The sequence below is a fragment of the Musa acuminata genome, chromosome BXJ2-1 (genome assembly GCF_036884655.1).
Source record: "Musa acuminata AAA Group cultivar baxijiao chromosome BXJ2-1, Cavendish_Baxijiao_AAA, whole genome shotgun sequence".
In the NCBI taxonomy this organism is placed as follows: domain Eukaryota; kingdom Viridiplantae; phylum Streptophyta; class Magnoliopsida; order Zingiberales; family Musaceae; genus Musa; species Musa acuminata.
In genome coordinates this window covers 11,520,035-11,541,152 of record NC_088338.1, presented here as the reverse complement: position 1 = coordinate 11,541,152, position 21,118 = coordinate 11,520,035, and the positions used below count along the sequence as shown (strand labels likewise).

At 41.2% G+C, this 21,118-nt stretch overlaps 2 protein-coding genes across 2 annotated transcripts; both read left to right on the top strand.

Annotated features, from left to right (window-relative positions):
- The first annotated feature begins 2,925 nt into the window (after positions 1–2,925).
- On the top strand, positions 2,926–6,080 carry LOC135598931 (trihelix transcription factor DF1-like). The gene is made up of 2 exons (XM_065093437.1): positions 2,926–3,949; positions 4,212–6,080. The coding sequence occupies exons 1-2, from the start codon at positions 3,336–3,338 to the stop codon at positions 5,689–5,691; spliced, it is 2,094 nt and encodes a 697-aa protein (XP_064949509.1). The 5' UTR covers positions 2,926–3,335; the 3' UTR covers positions 5,692–6,080.
- Positions 6,081–13,120: 7,040 nt separating this feature from the next.
- Positions 13,121–14,443, top strand: LOC135598932 (zinc finger protein ZAT1-like). Its single transcript, XM_065093438.1, has one exon. It carries the CDS (start codon positions 13,295–13,297, stop codon positions 14,288–14,290), a length of 996 nt encoding a protein of 331 aa, XP_064949510.1. The 5' UTR covers positions 13,121–13,294; the 3' UTR covers positions 14,291–14,443.
- The last annotated feature ends 6,675 nt before the right edge of the window (positions 14,444–21,118 follow it).

Here is a 21,118-nt window from a genome sequence, read left to right as displayed (position 1 = left end):
CTTTGCAGCTGAATCATATCGATCTTAGATCACTAAGCCAAGCCTGAGTAGCTTCAAAAGTTGGGAGGAATACATACAATATGAAGTCTCATCTAAACTTCCGCATTATATGAACACATTTGTTGTCTAATGAGTGATGGTAATGCATGAATATATCCTTAGGATATCAAGAGATGATGACATCAAGACTAACGGAGTAGAATCATATCCATCGCTTTGAGGTTTATAGGGTCTTACAAGAGTTATGCTGTTGCAGGAGGCAGTGGACACAGCCGACAGTTGCAGTGGTCGGTGGCGGTGCGAAGAGATGCTCTTAGTTGGGATCCAATCCAACTCGGACGGACCAGTGGATGCAGTACTTGGCAGTGTCGTGTCCCCATTCTCTCTTCCGCAGCTCGATCGTCCTCCTCATGTGTCTCTTTGCGTGTGTATGAGAGAGAGAGAGAGAGAGAGGAGATGGGGTCCGTCTTATTTGGCATTTCCTCCGCCTCTCTCTCTCTCTACACAGACGCGGATTCTGCTGCGTTGGATATGTTTTGTTGTCTTGCTGACCGTGACCTGCACAAGGACCGACAGAGGGATGAAACGAGTCAAAATCAAAGCCTGGTATTGTGCATGAGATTCTCGTACACCCGACGTGCTTTGGTTCTCTGCAACTCGCTAGGATTGAATCTTGCATTCTTACGCCACCATATCACACCGATCTGGTTCTCGACATTGTAAGAGATCCACCGATGCCAGTAAAAGGATCGGTAGTACTCCCATGAGATATGGGTAACAACAAGTCTCATCACCACCGTCACCCACGCACACAAGGCATGGCAAAACCCTAGACAAGAAAACCCCATCACAGATGCCTTCTAACACAAAGCACATGACTTGATCTCGGAGGCCATGCCCTACGCAACGTGCAAAACTTATGATGATGCTTCCCATGGATTCCTTTGGGCGATGCTCTTCGACATGTTTCATACACTGATTGATGCGTTCTCTTTCCCTCTGTCAGCCCGATGGGTGGAGAATTGTAGCTCAAACCTCGACCAAGGAAGAGAGTTTATGTCCAAACATCGAAACAATTGCACTCTAGAATATTCAACAAAAATATTAGGAAGATAATACAAATATCCTTTAATTTATTTGACATATATATATAAGTAAGATTTTGATTTATTATTGTCAACAAATACACCGAAATTGTGTATGTGTTTTTCTTTTTAGAATGTATTGGACCAACTTAAATCGAATAATCATATTTCAAATGAATATGAATATAATAAATAAATAAATACCTTAGTTGGAATTAGAGTCAAATTTTAAGTATCTAAATTGTGAGTTAGAATGGAATACATTAAATGAAGCTTTTTGAGGATTTAATTTGACACATTTCAACTAATTATGTTACTCCCAAGTAGGGGTTGGGATACTTTCTAACGCAAATGTAAGTACTTAAGTCTAATTGAATATCTAAATGGTTAATCGGATTCAAATACAATTTAGAAATATGTAATTAGTTATTATCTTTATTATTTTGCTACCGATATTTATTGGAATAAATTTGTTTTCATGCTTTAAGCTTTTTTTATTTTACGTTTACAAACATTTATCACATAATGGAGTTTTCTGCAATAAAAAAAATTAACTAATTTATCTAACATATATTTCACCCAAAATCTTGTAATATCCATAAGTAACAGATACTCAAACATAATCAATCATCAAATGCATTTAGGAAAATGCTAATGTATGATAATCGTAGTGCAAATTGGTTTGCATCGAGGAGCATTTTAAAATAATTTTTTTATTAAAATATAATACTATTTATAAACGATGAGTCATCGTACAATAAAAAAACTTCGATTGAGATTTAAGCTATAAAAATAATTTATATTTATATTTAAAAATAAAATTATATATATTGATCTTCCTTAATAAGATTTTCTATTCTGTTGAGAGAAATCCTCTATTCTGTTAAGAAAAATCCTCCCGCCTAATCTGTATAAATAGGAGAAGGACATGTTAATGTATTAAAGCTAAAGCTATTTCAATAAAGCTTCTTATCTTTTATTCTTTTCATCACTGTACACTCTTTTTTTTTTTTTTTTTAGTTGCAAGAGATATTAGCAACATAATAAATATATGATAACTTTTTAATTATATATATATATATTGTATTAATTGAAATTTTACAGACAAATTAGGTGTGGCTAAGCTTCACATCATATCATTATCCGAGCCATCGCTCTCTTAAACTCGTAGGTAGAATACTCCACCTACCCATCGTTTTCCGAGTCAAAGAGGACCATCGGACGCAACCCATCATTCTCCACCTCATCCTGTGTTGACACGTGGCCCATCTTCTCTTGATTCAGAACTTATTTCATTAATTATTTAAATAATATGATTATTTATGTATTAATAATATGGTAAATATTTCACGAATTAACTCATTTTAATTCAACATCTGATCATCTGAAAAAGATTTTTTTATTATTTATCTTTAAATCATCGAATCTTTATTTATTATTATTATTATATTTTTTTTAACGGAAGTCTCGATCTAAAATTTTTATATTCGACGTCCAACATTTGACATAAAACTAGACATGTATTGGGTCAAAATCCGTAGGTATTGTGCAACTAAAATATAGATTACTCGTACATTGCTAGATTTATAGGGAATTAAGATAGCTTCTCCCAAGAAATTACTTACTGTGATCCAATTCCCGTAGGTAAACTACGTACGTAGGTAAGCTGAACATTTTGAATTCACGGTTCTGCCCTTAGAACGTGCATGGCACGTGGGTGGTGGCAGGACCATCGAGTAATGCCGCCTGGACCGAGATGCTCATCCTTTTCTTCAGGCTGACGTCACCCCCAGTACCATCGCTTTAAGCTTTCTATCTACCACTCGGCTCACACACACTCTCTCTCCTCCCAATAGCCTCTGCAGCAGCTGCAGCAACTGTTGCAGTGAAAGAGAGAGAGAGAGAGAGAGAGAGAGGAGCGGTAGGACGACCTCCTCCTCCTCCTCCTCCATCTCCTCCTCCTCAAGGGTTTTTAGGTTTCCCTGGCCTACCTTTCGAGGAAGCTCAAGTCAAGTCCTTTGTGATTTCCTTTTTGAGTGTTGCTATTGCCTTTCCACCCGAGAGAGAGAGAGAGACGGAGAGAGACAACAGCACACGAGCAGAAGTGCAGCTCGACATCCTGCAGATCTGAAGGTGTTCTCATGGAAAGAGGAGCGTTACCTATTGACCCACGAGAAAAGAAGCAAGTGATGGAGAGAAAAGAGTAACAAGAAAAGAGTGAAGGAAGAGAGAGAGAGAGAGAGAGAGAAGATGCAGTCAGGCTATGGAGGAGTGTCTGAGATCCAAAAATTCATGGTGGACAGCTGCGGCTCCTCGCTCTTCTCCATCTCCTCGGCGAACCCCACAACTGTCGGGGCAGGCGCCGTCGACACCCCCACCACCGACATCCACTCCGCGGCCCTTCACCCCCTGAAGTACCATCCCCTCCCTCAACCTCACCAGCCGCAACCACAGGCGTCGCCGCCGCTGCCTCCCCACTTCTCCCACTTCCACTCCGTCTCCATCACCCAGCAGCTCTTCCATCACCCCGCCCACCAGTTCCAGCTCTTCCACCCTCAGCAGCAGTACCTGGAACCAAGGCAGCTCATTCCACAGCACCAGCTGGGCCTGGATCATGAGCCGGCTCCGGAAAACTCCTCGTCGCCAACAAGAATCATCCCCGGCAGCAGCGGCGGCGGAGGGCCATCATTTCTGACGGCGGCGATGAGCTTCAAGCTGTCTGTGAACGACAGCAGCGGCGGCGGCGGCGGCAACCGGGAGGGGATCAATGACAATGACTCCATTTTGCAGGGAGATGATGGAAGTGAGAGTCGTCTCCACCACTGGCAGAGAGAGGACGAGTCTTCCATCAAAGAGCTATCGTGGTAATTGCTGTAAGGCAATCCTTGTTAGGTCTCCTCTCGCATGCAAACTTAGTTTAGCACTCTAAGAGCTATCAGTTCAGCCCTAATTAGGTTGAAGGGAAGGAAACCTATACATCAAAGAGAAATGATAAGAAAAGACTAGCTGATGATTCCTAAGACTGATGGAAAGGGGAAAAGAAGCTTAAAAGTGCGACTAGAAAGATATCCTTCATATCATTTGGACACATTCCTAAGCTCTCTACTTATGTTGGAACAACTGCAGGAGGCCACTGGATCTGGACTACATCAACAGGAACCACAAGAGGTGCAAGGATAAGGAGGCCGAGACCTCAAATAGCAAGCACTGCAGGAAGAACAAAGAGGTGGACGAGACAGAAGATGTACAAGTCGCCGGTGGCAGCAACTACAAGATCTTTAGTGAGCTCGAGGCCATCTACAACAAGCCTGGGGGTGGAGCCAATCAGACGGGCTCAGGTTCCGCCCTCACTGGTGATGAGGCCCCTCTCTTGCATGCCACCACCGTCGCCGCCCCGGGGCCACCTGCAGCCGATGAGGAAGAGGAGGCGACGGCCAAGAAGTTGTCTAAGGGAAGCGGAAGGCGGAGGAGGAAGTGGCGGCAGCGGCAGCTGAGCTCGGTGGCTGCCTTCTTTGAGGACCTCGTGAAGCAGCTCATGGACCACCAGGAGGGCCTCCACAGGCAATTCTTGGACGTGATGGAGAGGAGGGAGCAGCAGAGGATCAGCCGCGAGGAGGCGTGGAGGAAGCAGCAGGTGGCGAAGTCCAGCCGCGAGGCTGCCACAAGAGCCCAAGAACGCGCTCTTGCCTCCTCACGCGAGGCCGCCATCATCTCCTTCATCGAGAAGTTCACCGGCGAGAGCATCAATCTCCCTTGCAACCTCCCATTCCCGTCCCACATGCCCGACGCTGACGCCGACAAGGAGGACCACACCAATACCCCCAACAATCTCCAGATCGAACCCTCCTCCGACACCTTCAACAATGGCGATCCCGGTAGCTCTAAGATGTCCTTCAACACAAGTAGATGGCCGAAAGCGGAGGTGCAGGCACTGATCCGTGTCCGGAGCGGGCTGGAGTCGAGGTTCCAGGAGCCGGGGCTCAAGGGCCCACTTTGGGAGGAGGTGAGCGCCACGATGGCTACAATGGGCTATCACCGATGTGCCAAACGGTGCAAGGAGAAGTGGGAGAACATCAACAAGTACTTCAGGAAGACCAAAGAAAGGGGGAAGAAGCGACCGCAGCACTCCAAGACCTGCCCTTACTTCCAACAGCTGGACCAGCTTTACTCCAAGTCTCTCAACACCAATCCTATCACTTCCACCTCTTCCCCTAATGCAACAAATGTGAGCACTATTGCTGCTGCTTCTGGCGCCAATGAGGGCCAACGAAAGGACAACTCTGAGCTGCTCGACGCGATCGTGGTGCCGGCGGATCACCAAAGCTTCAGGTTCTCCGATATGGCCGCTTTAGGATTCGATTTCAACAGCAGAGGGGACGACAGCGATCAGGCTGGTGGTGGTGGTGGCGGAACTGCTGCAGAGGGCCCTCTCGAGCCTCGTGTCAGTGAGGATAATAACGACGAGGAGGATGACGATCAGGGAGGCGGTGACGAGGAGGGAGAAGACGAAGAAAGGGAAGGAGACAGCCAACGACTGCACCAACTCGATCAAGAGGAGGAAGACCTACATGACTCGAGCCTCTTTTTCCAACGCCTTCGATCCTGATGGCCTCCTCTCTTCTCCCAAGTTGCATGGCTTGATGTCTTTTTTGAGGTCAACACCCATTTGGACGTATAAATTAGCAGTACTAACTAGTTTTAGCAGGTGAATAATCATGGGGTGTATGATAAACCTATCATGCAGAAATTATAACTGTACTTTATCCTACCCACTGCCACTTTCCTACTTTCTCCTCCATCAACACAGGGTTCAAGACATCGGTAATATCTCCCCCTTTTTCTTTCTGCCTTAGGGTTTGATTTCCTATAGCTGTGTGCCGCTGTTGAGCCCCCATCATGTCGAGTAAGACCAAAGGTGTTCATTGTTGTATGGCAGGACCTTTGTTTTCTTCTTATAGACAATTGAGGCCTGTCACTGTTGCCATGACATGGAAATTTGGGTCTTATGTGTGCAAATCCTGTATCCAAATCGCAGCATATTATATATATATATATATATATATATATATATGGTGGCAGAGCAGAACGGGACAGCTGCTTATTCTCTAGCCATGCATGCATGGTTTTCTATTAGGCTAATGCTGGGGTGGTTGTTGGAGTCTGTATGACATGATGAGAGAGGGTTTCGATGAGGAAGACGAGAGGAGTACTTCCATGGCGGTCACATCCTGGCTGAATGAATCCAATTTAATGGAAATTTCAGAAGGAAAACAACCCACCCATCTCTATCTTCTTCTCTTCCTCCTTCTGCTCCTTCTGAATACGGTTTGGAGCTCGCAAATCGATGGTGAACTCGTCTTATAAGTGTTCTTCTCCGGTGTACAGCTTTTGGGACTTCAGAAGCAGAAGAACAAAGCTGCTTTTCCTCTGCAGGTCTACCATCAGAACAATGATGTAAGCTGCAGCAGGAGAAGCAGAAAAGATTAAACGCTAATCCAATCAGCAAACTCTTATGGAATGGTAAGAGTCAAAATGACATGTGTGCCTCCTCCTCTTCAAAGTTATGTGGTGGACTATGGCTTTCTTATGGGTTCTTTCTTCAGCCTTCCCTGTCAAAGGACTGTAGACATTACAAAGCTGGCATCGACATGCGAGAGGGCGACTTCTTGGTTGGATGGAAGGAAACACAACCAAACGCTCCCCATGGTTGAGGAGTTAATGTCACACACACACACACTCTCTCTCTCTCTGTCACTTACGTATGTTGCTTTTCTCAGCTCTATTCAGAGGCTTTGACGTTTAGATTTGGCGTGCTGGTAGCCTTCGCCATCAGCCCCATGAAGGAAGCTGGTCACGTTGTCAGTGACGACCAACTCAGTTGTGGAAATCTGAGGATGGCTATAAAAATGGAGCTGCTCTTGAAATGGTCACCATGTTCAGGGCCTTTGCAGTGAGGAGTCAGGGGACCAACAACAATGGAGGCAAGCATGCATGTCTCATCAACCAGATAGGTGCAAAGTTGATGCTGGATTCTTCTAATTTGGATACAAGATGATCAATATATATCAGGGTTCTCATGTTATTAGCTCATTTTAATCCACTGTATAATGCCTGACACGCAAATCAACATATTATTATATTTTAAAGATTATATACAAACGATAAATGGCGAAGAGACCCAAATCATTCAAGTCTATAAAATGACATCTCAATCATATCACCATCAGAACATTAATAATATAAATACATTAAAATATATCCAACCATTCAAGCGGGTCTCTGTTCCCTCTTCACAGCCCAATGCCGAGCCTCGACCCTGAGCTCCACTTCTCGGAGTTGCCGTGCTCTGTCACTGGGTATTAACAGCCGTGCCTTCACTGTTCTTTGAATTGGTGGTCTCATCTTTGCTTATAGTTGTTCTATGGATCTGTTTTCCTTGATCACATGTAGTTTTTGATAGATCACAGTACTGACAGGTTGATGTAACTTAGGCTAAACCTTCTAATTCTGGTTATCATCTATATCCAATTCTGGTGATCTCTAGGCAACACTTCTGCTGACCGGAATTGATTGCTGGAAAATGATGGATTTAGAGGAATAAATGCACTTATTTTCTGAAGACAGGATGTTTAACTCCATTAACAGAACAGGCTACCCATTTCTGCTTGCATTGTGGATGCTGGGAAGGAATATACATTGGCTCTATGTGCCCTCTTAAGCTGCCTCAGTCTGAGCCTACCTGTGTATGGTGTGAGATTCTTGTATGTGGCAGCATGAGAACAAGTGCAGAAATCACTCGTCAACATAAATAAGAGTGTGCAGCATTCCATGATTAATGGATCATGGAGAGGGCACTATTAAGAGCTCTCTTTTCTTGCTTGATATGTATGGCAGAAACCTGCATCAAGAACGTAAAGAACTTTTCGTTAGAAATGTTGGCCATCAACTTGTTGAGCCTAAACCATCGGCTCTTGCAATTCCATTCATCTTTATGTTCCATCTTCACTTGCCTTTGTTGTCAAGACTAAGCCGAGGGATTATAATCTTCCCCATTCAAGAGTTTATCGTTCTTGTTAAGAACAAACATAGTCCAGAATCAAAACCACTTTACATTATGACATACCTCCTTGGCCCCCATATGAGATAACTTATTGACTCTTGAGTACAAATCACCAGCTCAAAATGTTTATGTTCAAATTAATAATAATAGATTCATCTAACCCAAGTCCAGTGGGTCCATTTAGGTTAGCTCTTACCCCAATTCCGATGAAGGACTAAACATGGTATTACATGTTCAATTGACTTCTTGTTGCATAATCCATTTCTACCCGATATACATATAATGTAATTAATCCAATGTCAGAAAATATGCAGTTTAATTAAATAGGATAGAACAATCTGAGACTGCAAAGTGAAATCAAGGTTAAACTGAGAGTTTCCTCCAACCTTTGACCTTCTCTAGAACTAAAAGGTATATATCAGAGTTCAATTTCGATTCCTTAAAATTTATGCATGTGCAAATGCATTGTTCTATGCCAACACTTATCCCATCTTTCTCTGGCTTCCAAAAGGTTTTAACCTTAGATTAGATTGCAACTCCTAGCAGAATGACTCCCTATGAGACCATCATCTTACAACAGACCTCTCTCATCTCACGTTTAAGAAAGTATTTAATATGCTCCAACCAGTGTCGGCAGCACAAATCACATATCTCATTTGGAGTTCTCAAACCTGATGAGTCAGTGTATCATCCATAAAGATGAAACTTGGTGTTAAGGAAATGTCTCTGTGTGCCAGTCGAATTTTTCTAGGAAAATGATAATTGATAAACAAACAATTCAAGAATGACGTAAAGAACCACGAGATTGTCCATAATACGAACCTTTGATCGATACCGAGAAGCATCTGCCTTTGGAAGTTCAATAGTGTGACCTTTCATGGCTGAAGAAACATCAAACAGTCGTTTATCAGCACATAGGTAAAGATATAAAAGTTAGGTTAGTACAACTTATCCACCACTTTGATGCAACAACGAGAACCACTTACACATGATATATTTTTTTCCGATATGAGTAGAGAAATCTAATTGCCTATGAATTAGACGGCCTTCTTCCCTGCAATAAAATAACCATAATTATAAACCACAAGAAAAAAAAAATGCAAATCATGTGCAAATCAGCAACAAGGGGAAGAAGTGTATGCCAGACATAAGTCTCTTCTGCCCTCTTTTACTATCTTCTAATGCCTATGGAACCCTATCCTGAACAAGGTTCAGAATGTTACTTGTAACAAACCTTGAATAATCTAATCGGAGATTAAATCAACAAAGAATATGAGGATCATACTGATAATTAGACTCCATATGTTAGCACAATAATTTCTGTTGATGACAGGGTTAATGCATAACTCGTTAGGCCTACCCAAAATGGAAGCAGAAGAAAAATGGCCAGTCCATTCGGTAAAAGCCAAGTATATATTCATGTTTGTCTCATTCCAAAGCATTGAAGTACAAAAATTATTCAGATCATCAGTGCAGAAACAACAATTTGTAACAAATAGAGTTTACTCTCTTATCAACAACATGAAATAATAAGCTCCTCAAGATAAGGTGCCAAGAACCAATGGTACATACCCATCTTGTTGACATATTACTAAAGTTCAAAAGGACATTGACATATGAACGCAATTCAGATTTAAGTGCAAATGATACGACTTGAAGAATATAAATGAAAGTTCAAAATGTAGTTTTTTAAGGCATATGCATGTCGCTTTTTCTGTTGCCCGTCCAATCGATTTCATTATTGGATGAATAAAGCAAAATACAGATTGCTTTTTGGGAAAACTTGGCAAGAAAGAAGCCAGAAAACAAAAGAAGAAAGAAAAGAAATGACAGACTCTAGGAGAAAGGACTGAGATGAAAAGTGCTGTTGTTGATTTCTTTTCAAATATTCCAACACAGTGCAATGAAAAATGATTCCCATTGAAAGAGAATGTTATTTGCATGTCAATAAGAACCAACAAAAAGGAACTCGGAACGTAGATGGGCAAATTGAGAGTGGAGAAGGGGCAAGTTGAGAATGACAGATCAATGGTCTATGCATAATAATTTTAGAGAACACAAATGGAGATGACAGGCTAGTCTTTTTTGCTGAAGATCTCCCAACTCTGTGGTCTATTTGGCTAATCAAATGAAGATTTTGCCATTGGAGGAAGTTAAGCAGCACTGGAGAACTGGGGGCAGACGGCAGGAGCAGCACGTCATTCCTCTAAGCTGGTAAAGACCCATGTTTGCCCGTCCACCTCTTCCATGCTAACATAATCAATTGCATCAATCCTAGCATCCACACCTGTGCATCTCCTCCATAGGAGATGGACACAATTATCCATCTCCAGACATGTTAAGCGACGTTATGTGGCACTTGTTCAAAGATACAATGTCAAGGTAAGGAATAAAAATACATGCACACTAAGATCTAAACCCTTAGCACTAAAGACGAGTTAACACTAACCATGACACCAAATTATACGGAGATAATGACATCGACAGCAGACAAGAAAAAACTATTTTGATGTATGCTCCAGGTAGATGACATAGTGACTCATTGCGAATGCATTAAACAAAACTGATTGTAAACAAGTATCTGAAATACTTCTATAGCCACTATAAGATTTAAAGCGAAAGTATGGTCAAACATTTCAGAAGTCATCCTGGAGAAATAATCATAGATCAAAACAAAAATTAGGTAACATTAAACACAAATTAGTTGTTGTTACTTATAAGCTTATGGAAAGAAAAGGCAAGGCTTTTATGCTCTACTTGGCTAAATAGAACCTCTATCGCAGCAAAGACTGGAAAAGAGTACCACAAGTAACCAGAGGTTTCACCACAGGAGTTACCTCCAACTTCCTGGTTTCATTCATCATGACATTCACTGAATCCTGCAGCTCCTTAACTTTGGCTTGAGCACTGCCGAGCAAAGACAAGAGAAAAACCAAATAACTTTGGCCTGAGCAAATGAGAACAAGAACTTCGGAAAAACTACATAATGAAGTGACTTATATCATCTTATGAAACATATATAGCACAAATCAAACTGAATTATAGAAATACAAGTACGTAAACATGCAATGGAAGTCTAAGTTGTGTATACCTTTTTAATCATGCTAAATTTGTACAACAAGTTTGGAATTATTTGGTCACTAGCACAACAAGATATCGAATGCAGCTGAATATAACTATACCCAACATTTTACTGAAACCATGCCTCAAGTGATGAGTGTCTTATAAGCTTATCTTAGTAAAAATTTGGTGTTGAAACGCCATATTGATCAAAATTTTCCAAATATCCATCTTTCAATTAAAAGTTTACATTAAATTTTATTCTGGGTCAAACAAAATAAGTTGTGCATTCAAGTATGTTATACATAATCATCCATTCTATAAATGTGTAAATTGACTCTTGCAACAAAAAGTAAAACCAAACTTTTAAAGGAAAATGCCAAGAGAGACAGAAGCAATCTTCTGAATAGCAAGTTTAAGAAACACAGACACTAAAGAAGATTGCTAAACAAGTAAACTGGAACTTTAAGCATCTTTTAAGATCGATTGTTGTCCAAAAATGACAAGACTGTTGCTTTGAAGTAAAATGGGTGTGTAAAAGGTCCAATAGGTTCATAAGACATCCTCCTGGTTTTGTGAGGAACAACAATCTTGTATCATTCGTGGTAACATAGCAGAACACTGGATCCACAGTCCATCCTATCTGAACTTAATTGCTGCTATCCACTGCCTACTTTTGATGGACAAAAGCACTGAAGTACAAGAAAGTGCACACTGGACCCCATGCCCCCACATGTGCAATGGGGCTTGTCAAATAAAGATAAGATGTAAGTCTTGATTTGGATTAGAAAAAAGTTTTGCCATGTGCCAATCTGAATCTAATACTCATCTTGTGGCAAATTTGTCACCATCAGTAGTTCATCATAAAGAAACAAGAAAAGAAAAGGAAGATCCGTTTAGGAAAAACTCCTCTCTGTTTCACTTATACAAAATCATGTAACTCCAAATATTGTAATGTGGCCATTGTCCATAATTATATATGCAGTATCATAAAACATACATTAAAGTTCATATAGAAGTAGATCAACACTTAACTTTGAACAGGACAAGTCCCATCCCCGCAGCAATTCCACCAGACAAAGCTGGATTGTGATGCTGCATCCATGATGCCCTCTGTGAACACGTCAAGGAAATCTCTACAAACAGCAAAGGCGAAGTAGAAATGGAAATATTAACCAATATATTAACTAATAATAAGGAAAAAGAAATCACACCTTCAATCTTTGCCAGCGCCGTTTCTTACGTAGTGGCATACTGGTCGTACGCCCATTCTATCTAAACCTAAATTACACCCATACAAACATTAAGAAACAATAATCAAAAATAGAAGGACAAGAGGGGGGCAAAAATTGGCAAGAACCAGGACGTACTTTGGCTTCCTCGAGGATGCCCGACGACGCCGAGACGATCGATGACAAGGCGGAGTCGGCGGACTGGAAGACAGAGTCTGCGGCGGCGGTCGTGACTGTTTTTTTGTGACCCTCGGCGAAGGATCCGGCTACCTTGAAGACGGATTCGGCGGTGGCGGCGGCGATGGTTTGCTTGAGATCCTCGACGCACTGGGCCTCCCCGACGACGCCAGCCGTCTCCTTAGGCGGCGTTCGGGCCACCGCAATCTCGGAGCCGGTCCCGAGGTCGGCGGTCACCGCCATGGTTCTTGCGCAGGAAACGAGAAGGGAAACGAATCGTCACCCAACCCGAGCGAGAGAGAGCGAGCTCAAGAGAACCAAACTGGACCGGGTGAATCACTTGATGGACCGGTTCAAGATTCGGATGGCGAGCCTCGGACCGGTCAGCCGATCGATCAAAGCATCGAAGGTGCATCTCCTCTTTCCACCGAAGCGATCATGATACGCTGCGGACTTGCTACTAATATCTTATTGCCTTGTTTAATGACCTTATGACCTCCCCCCAACCCCCTTCTCCTTCTCCTCCTCCTCCTCCTCCTCGTTGGATTTAGAGAGAGGAATGATTATTGACACTGCATCTCTCTCTTTAGTTCCTGAAACCAAATCAGAGTTAAGTGATGGAACAGTAGTGAGAGCAAGATTTTGAGGTTTAGAGATCCAAAAATCCGAGCTTTGAAGCCATGGAGAGGCACAGATGCAAACTCTGCCACCGGCGCTTCTCCAACGGCCGCGCCCTCGGTGGCCACATGCGCTCTCACGTCGCCCATGTCCCTCGTCCCACGAGGGCTCAGCAACCCCTCCCCTCGCCGTGCGCATCCTCGTCCTTCTTCCCGGCGGAGGAGGCCAAGGATCCGGAGGCGGCGGCGTCGTACGGCCCCCGGGAGAACCTCAGGAGAAGTTTCAGTCTTGTCGATCACAAGTTCGCCTTCTCCGTCCCCGCCACGGAGGGGGGAGGCGGCGGGTCCTATCCCGTCGACCGGGATGGCGAGAGCGACGCGGAGTCGTCCTTTCGACGGCGGTTCAGCCGCAATCGCCGCCGAGAGGATCCCTCCGCCGACGCTGAGCCGGTCAGCTCCATCTCCGACGCCTCCCCCGAGGAGGACGTCGCCCGCTGGCTCATGCTGCTCTCCCGCAACGCCTGGTCCAAGTCCGAGGTAGACGGCCACAGATCCAACGGTTGGGATGAAGCCAATGAGGACGAAGAGGATGATCTCTATTACGAGGAGGAGGAAGATGAGGAGGCGAAGCAGCCTACAGCCACCGCTAGATCATGGCGGAAGAGGACGAGGTACCAGTGCAGAACGTGCCGGAAGTTCTTCCGGTCGTATCAAGCTCTCGGCGGCCACCGCGCGAGTCGCAAGAGGGCGGGAGTGGAATGCATCCCGATCGCCGGAATCCGAAACCACAGCGATGACCCTTCTGACGCCAATGCCGCCGATCGCAACCCCAAACTCTTCGAATGCCCTTACTGCTACAGGGTTTTCCCCTCCGGCCAGGCCCTCGGCGGCCACAAAAGATCCCATCGTCTCTCCACCGCAGCCATTGCCGCCGCCATCCCCGCTCGTCCCCTGCTGCCCGTCAAAGACTGTTTCATAGACCTCAACCTTCCAGCTCCATTGGAGGAGGAGGCCGAGCTCTCGGCGCTTTCCGTCGCAACGGAGTTCGCGTCAAAGTGACCTCCTTTCTCCAATCAAATTGCTCCCGGAGCTCAAAGACGCCATCTTGGAGGCTGTTTGGTCAATTTTTCAGAGGTGATGCTATAAACACCGAAAAATCTCTTCTTTCCAAGTTAATATTCGAATAAAATACAAACCTAGGCTCATCTTTAATCGCTTTTTTCTCTTACGATTCATGCGATTCCGATTTGGGTTATCGGTTACAATTGCTACTGTAGATACTGCTCAGCAGAGTGGGACGATGAGGGGGTTGAAGCCAGGAAAGCACTTTAATTTACTGTTGTACGGTTAAAGACTAGTCTTTTGAGAAAAGCTGCTATCTGTTAACGACGACGAAGAATCAAACCAGAAGTGGGAACAGGAGAGTGTTCCCTCTCCTCTTCCTCCCTTACTATGCTCTGGCAAGTTTGGCGAGCAGACACCACAGCTTCCTTCGTTCCCCTTTCGTGTCTGTCTCTTCTCGTCTCCGTTCTCTGTGTCTCATGCACCTGCAGGACTGTGCAGGACCTGACGAGGTCCCACGCGGCTGCTTCAATCGTTGCTCGGGTAGGTGAGGCGAGTGCCGGACTGATTCTTCCTTCTCCATGGAGATGCCCTGAGGTGACACGAACGTGGGACTGCACCATTCGCGGGGTTCCGCTCACCGCGGGGTGGAGTTTGGTGGATGCGTTTTCGCCCCAACTAACCCGAGAGATGCTCTAGATAGTAATCCGGCAACAAATCCAAATCCTCCGCGGTTCGTTCGTGCCAGCAGAGGAAGGTGATAACCGACTTATACTGTGATCGGTGACTGGACTCGTTTTTTTTTTTGGGCACTATATTGTCTACCTAAATTAGTTAGTATGTGAGGCAGGAGGTTGTCTACCAATAGTTAATTTGCACAGCGGAGACAAAGTGGGTAGAGCAATCAGGGGAGACTTGAGGCTTTCGGTGAGAATATTCATCGACGAATTAGAGTCTGAGCAGACTTTGAGTTGGAAATTTTGATGCTTTGAGAGCTTCAAAGGATGGCAAAGGGTTAAGCCAGTTAGACAACGTCGGCCTGAAGGTTGTGCAATTGGAGGTGCTTGTGCTTGAACCTGCAAGGCAGGAATTGGGACATAACAGCCATCACAGTATAATAATACGAAGGACTGAGAGGCTGATGGAATGGCTTGGCAAAACGAGAGTTGAAGTTTTATATCGATTTGTGAACGAAGGATATAAAAGATAATTATTATTTCTATGTTTTTAAAAGAGCTAGAGATTATTAGCAATGAAAGTCCCCTTTCTTGTGTAATTATGAATTATACAGTCAGAAATCAAAAGGACTAAATTGGTGTGATAACTTAGTGCTTTCCGAGAAAAAAATAATCAATAGAAGATATATTTTACAGAGTTTTAATTGAAATTATAAAAAAATAATGAAATATAATTTTATAGTATTAGGATAATATATCCAAAATTAGATTTTTTTTTTTTTAGAAAGTTATATATATTTTTGGGTGTCACTGTTCTTATGGGATATAAAATCCAAATTCAAAAATTATGATAGGGATCAAAAGGAAAGTAAATGGAAAGGATGGTTTGGGTAAGGTCTTGGCCAAATAGGAAGCCTAGGAGGCTAATGCTATAGTGGTTGTTGATCATAAGATCATTGATCCGATGGAAGGAGGAGGGAGATTTAGGATTAATTTGGGGTATTGAAAATCTATGGGTCATTAAAAATGGAAGTAAGAATATTCTTTCCCGAGGAAGAGGTTTTATGATTAGGTATTTATTAGGAATAGATGAAATAATACTTTGCTAAGAGATCCTTAGTTGACATACTAGATTAGGAAGGGACAAAAGTTTTTGGTATATATGGTTATTGTAACAAGATTGATGTTCTTGATCTCGAGACCACCTTTAATTTTGAGTCTGTTAATATAGTTTCAACTTACGAGAGATATCTTGTTGTGAGTTTGATCACTATTCCAAACAAAATATCAGAGATTAAAGAGAAATTTTTACCCAAATGTTCAAGAGAGTTGAAAATAATAGCTTTATCGATTTGGGAAAGTACCCCTTCTATTTCACCCATTGAGCTGATTAATTACTTTTTAAATAAGCTAGCCTTAGAACATATTAGAAAGACGATAGTGATGGATGAATGCGTTGAGGTACTTAAGAGGTCTAGAGCATTTCTTAATTCCTAACGTGTTATAGATCTTGTGTTTGATTTCAGGATTATAACATTTAGGGAAGAGGATGACTGACTTGTTTCTATTAATTTGGAGGCTAATTAAGGAGCAAATGTTAAGGGCTTTGATAAGATTTTGACCGGATGTATCACTAGCCTTGATGCTTAACAGGACATCATTTATAAATATGAGATGAGAAATTTTGAAACTTATAATATCATAGGAAATAATCTTTTTGTTGGCCATAAACTCTTCAAGGATTCTGGTAAGGTTCTATTGGACCAAAACAAAGAGAAGAGTGGAAAGTGAATCTCTCTACCTCACTCCATGAGAGCTTTTAAACTAACTAGAGGGAAAGTTATTAATGACACATGAAAAAGTAGGATATGAAATGCATGATTGAATCCAGGATGTAAATTTTAGAGGAAGGTTCATTCATTCAAAACAGTCCAAGATTACTTTTCAAAGTATAGCGTCAAAAGCTTTGGTAAAGTCCAATTTAATCAGAATTATCCAATTTAATCAGAATTAATAGAGCTTTACCTTTAGAGTGATACATTGAGCGGAAAAGTTCATATATACTAGAAATTTTATCATGGATTAAACGAACTGCAATGAATGCAGATCGGTTATGATTAATAATTGAATTGAGATAGGGTTTAAGTTTATTTGTAAGAACTTTATATATAATCTTATAGAGAACTTTGCTAATGGAGATGGGCCTATAGTCAATAGTAACCTTGGAAGTGTTAAGGATCCTAGAAATAAAAACTAGGGAATGGATGATATTAGTGTAGAAGTAATTAAAGCTTGGTGAATAGAATGAATAATACTTTAGTAGCTTATGAAGAGCTCAGTAGTGTAATTGTCTAAGCTATGGCTTTTGCTCTATCTCATACCAATAAGGTCATTATGGATTTCTATGGGGGAGAAGGGGTTAGTAATAAATAGATGGGATTGGATGGGAATGGTCGGAATGGAAGGTTAAATATTTGTGTCCGAGTTGCTATGCAAGGTCTAGGGGGCTCAAAAGTTATAATATCAATCAATGAAGATGACAGATATGGAAGGAAGATTCTCCACCGAAGAACCATCTTCCTTGATGATGAGGTGGATGTGATTAGCCCTACACCTCTATCTAGCTATATTATGTAAGTATCTAGTATTTTTATCAACATCGCTAAGCCAGTTGGATTTCTCGAGAGAGCTATTTCATGTGGACATATCTTGAAAGAGCCGTGAACTTACTATTAAGAATGATGAGATTGGTTTGATCTTCATTTAAAAGAGGGGAATGATTCTCCTTTAGCTTAGGAGAGAGATAATGTATTGTGTCGGATGTCTTTAAGTTGATTTTTAATATTACCAAGGTCTCTCTTCTTCCAGTTAATCAGCTTGAATTCAAGGACAAACAGGGCTTGGTAGAAGGTTTTAAGAGAGTAAAAGTTAGAGTCCAAAAGATTCCAAGAGCCTTGAACCAAATTATAAACAATAGGGTATTCAAGCTAGTGGGGATTAAATGTGAAGGAGTATAAATGCTTAGGGGAGTTAGTAACCAGGATTCAGAAGGATAAGGAGAGGAGAATGTGGGGGAGATGCTTAACAATAGCATACGAAAAAACAAAAAGCCAATCAATAGTTGCAAGAGCTCTATCCAATTCGATCGAAATATGAGATTAGTTGGACCTACTATTACACCATGTAAAATATGATCTAGAAAATTCTGAGGCCCAAAAAAATTATAATTATAAATGAAATCCCTGAAAGCAAAAACTAATCTATTAACTTGAAAATATTTACCTCCTAATTTATCAAAAGAGGAATTTATTCAATTAAAGTTATCAAAAATCATCTATGATATATTAGAAAAGCCCAAGGCTCGAAAGAAAATACTAAAAAGATTGCGAGATGATGAAATTGTACTGGCATAAACTATAGAGAGGAGCCATGTATGCATATCTTTTTGTTCCACTATTAAGTATAGAAATCAAGAGAAAATACTAATCGAGAAGATTTTGAGATTGTAAGAGAACCAAGTAATAATGAAAACTCCCGACCAACCTTGGGTTGGGAAGATAGAACCTTCCTAGTTATTACCCGACTTATGTAGGAATATTTTTGCTTCTATTTGCTAGAGGTGTGATTCTAAGAGAATGAGGATGGACATATTGTTATTTAATAATAACCGATAAATTTAGACCAGACACTTCAATAGCACTACAGTAATTCCATAAGAAGATATTGAATGATTTATTTATCAAAGATAGAGAAGGAAGGAGAACCTAGTTTTAAGGAGTCGGGTAAAGAAATAAAACTTGAGTTCACCTTACTTCTCTAAGATAACGATATGTAGGATTTAGACCCTGTCTTATGGATGATCCTTGACCACTATGGATCATCTTCCTTTAGCAAGAAGTATTGTTCATCTTCGGTTATAGAGTCAGTGCTGTATTGGAAAGCTTTGATGACACTTTCTATGAGCTTATTGAAGTGGTCCTCTTCTTGGCATGATGAATCTTATGAGGGGTTCTTCAGTGGATATATGTTTGAATGGAATATGTTTCAATGAAGTAGAATAAGTAGAGAATAAGAAAGGCTCTCTATGAACCAGGGGGTAAGGGGAGCATTTAGTGCTCTCCTCGTAGGCTAGAGAGTTGAAACGGGTTAAATGTGTCATAAGAAGTCTTAATAGGAGAAGATGGGACAAGAGAGCTTTTAGCCTTGGTTTTGTTTGATCTTTGTGTAGGGCTTAGGTATCGTATTTTAAAAGAAGTGAGTTGGATGATGAAGTAGTAGGAAAGGATGGTGACACTTAGGGTAGGGCATCGGTGGAGGATGCCTCCGCCATTGCACAATCTTGGGCGGAAGGAGGGGAGTTAATACAAGGGAGCAACAAAGTAAGTAAATGTTATGAGATGGAGGGATAGATTGAAAGAGAACAATGACTAATTTAGAGAGAGCACGTTGTGGTTTGGAAAAGGTTGAGCCTTGTTTTCCTCACAATGGAATTGGTTCTGAGAGAGGTTAGTAGGCAAGAGTGAAGGATCAGATGGAGCCATTGTGAACCCAAAACAGCTACTATAGTGAGACATATATTGGACTTTGATCCAGTACATGTATAATGGCCTAAGTTCTAACTTCACATCAATCTCTACATTCCAGCTTTACTCGCCGGCGTCTTCCTTTCTATGAATGGTTGGTTGCTCAAACAACTTACTCACTACACATTGATAGGTTTTATCCATAAAAAAAACATAAATTAGGTAAGTTTTCATGGGCGATCATTTGAAAGAAGTTGGAATAGCTAATTCTAACCCAAATATCTTTGGAAAGAGGTAGAGAGAAGTCGGGTAATATGCAAACCCTTGTATGTCGTGCTCTTATACCAAAGGTGGTGATAGCATCCACTCTGAGGGGAGTGCCAATGCTTACCACAATTTAGATGAGCCTAGTGTGTATTAGTTCTATATGAAGGTCAGGAAAGTGTATTCAGATGGGAGCTGACTTCATGGTCTCATTTAGAGGTCGAAAACTTTCTCTCCAATGTAAGAGGTTGAGTGCTTATCCATGAAGGAACTATAGATCTTCGGTTAATGTGTTTATCAAGTCAATCTTGGATCGAAAGCAAAAGTACAAATAACCTACAAGAAGGTCGATGATTTGGACTTCTAATTTCAGCTTCCACAAAGGTGGGAATTTTATCTTAATAAACTATATGGGTGGAGCCTTGTCGAAGAATTTACCGTAGATGCAAAGCTTCCAGCGACTTCCAACATTTTGGATTTCTTTCGGATCTAGGATCATAATATACCTCGAGTGAGGCAATGATAAGCTTGAATCGAATCATTAGGGAGAGGCTTGCATAGAGGGTGAGACTTTGGTCGCTTAAGATAGTATTACAAAGAAAGGGGATCATTGTTGGCCTTGGCGTAGATAACATCTTTGGTTAGAAAGGCATTGTCACAGGGGATGAACGATTGATAAGATCAGGAACTAGATGAGTTAAGGAGAAGGATTAAGAGGTTTCTTTAGTCTTAAGGAACTGATGCTATATACCTAGTAAAATCATATATAAATAAATCGATATAATTTATTTATGATTTATTTATAAGATGCCGGTTGAGAGGATAGGGCTTGATTATATTCATACTCCATTTCTTTTATATAATTTTTAGTCTCAATTGAATGTAACAAATTTAATATATAAAATATTCTTAAATTTAATATTTTAATTATATTTTTTAATTACTATATAGGGTAATTAAGATAATAGAAAAAAAATCAAGTTTACATTTAATTCGTTAGGAAATTTTTTTATTTTGTTAATTAGAATTTAATTGATGGAAAATATGGATCCAAGAATCTCATACACAAGGATATTGCTGATGCTATATTAATCTCATATGCACTGTTATTACTTTCTTTATTTAATATAATATTACATGGTATTAACCCAAATGTATTGTAAGGGTGTTTGGTTTAATAATAAGTGAGAAAATAAGAATTAATAATATAAATAGTTGATGTGAATCATGAGAGTCGGTCAACATTTGGCAAAATAGTTCGTCCATAGAATTGCTTATGTTATTTATTAAATCATTTTATTTGTATTTTGACTTATTTTCAAACAAATGAGTATAATTAGTATCATGACATTTATTTTGAA

Coding starts and splice junctions, on each gene's coding strand:
- LOC135598931 (XM_065093437.1), top strand. CDS start 3,336: ATGCAGTCAGGCTATGGAGGAGTGTCTGAGATCCAAAAATTCATGGTG. Junction 3,950..4,211: donor TCCATCAAAGAGCTATCGTG/GTAATTGCTGTA, acceptor GAACAACTGCAG/GAGGCCACTGGATCTGGACT.
- LOC135598932 (XM_065093438.1), top strand. CDS start 13,295: ATGGAGAGGCACAGATGCAAACTCTGCCACCGGCGCTTCTCCAACGGC.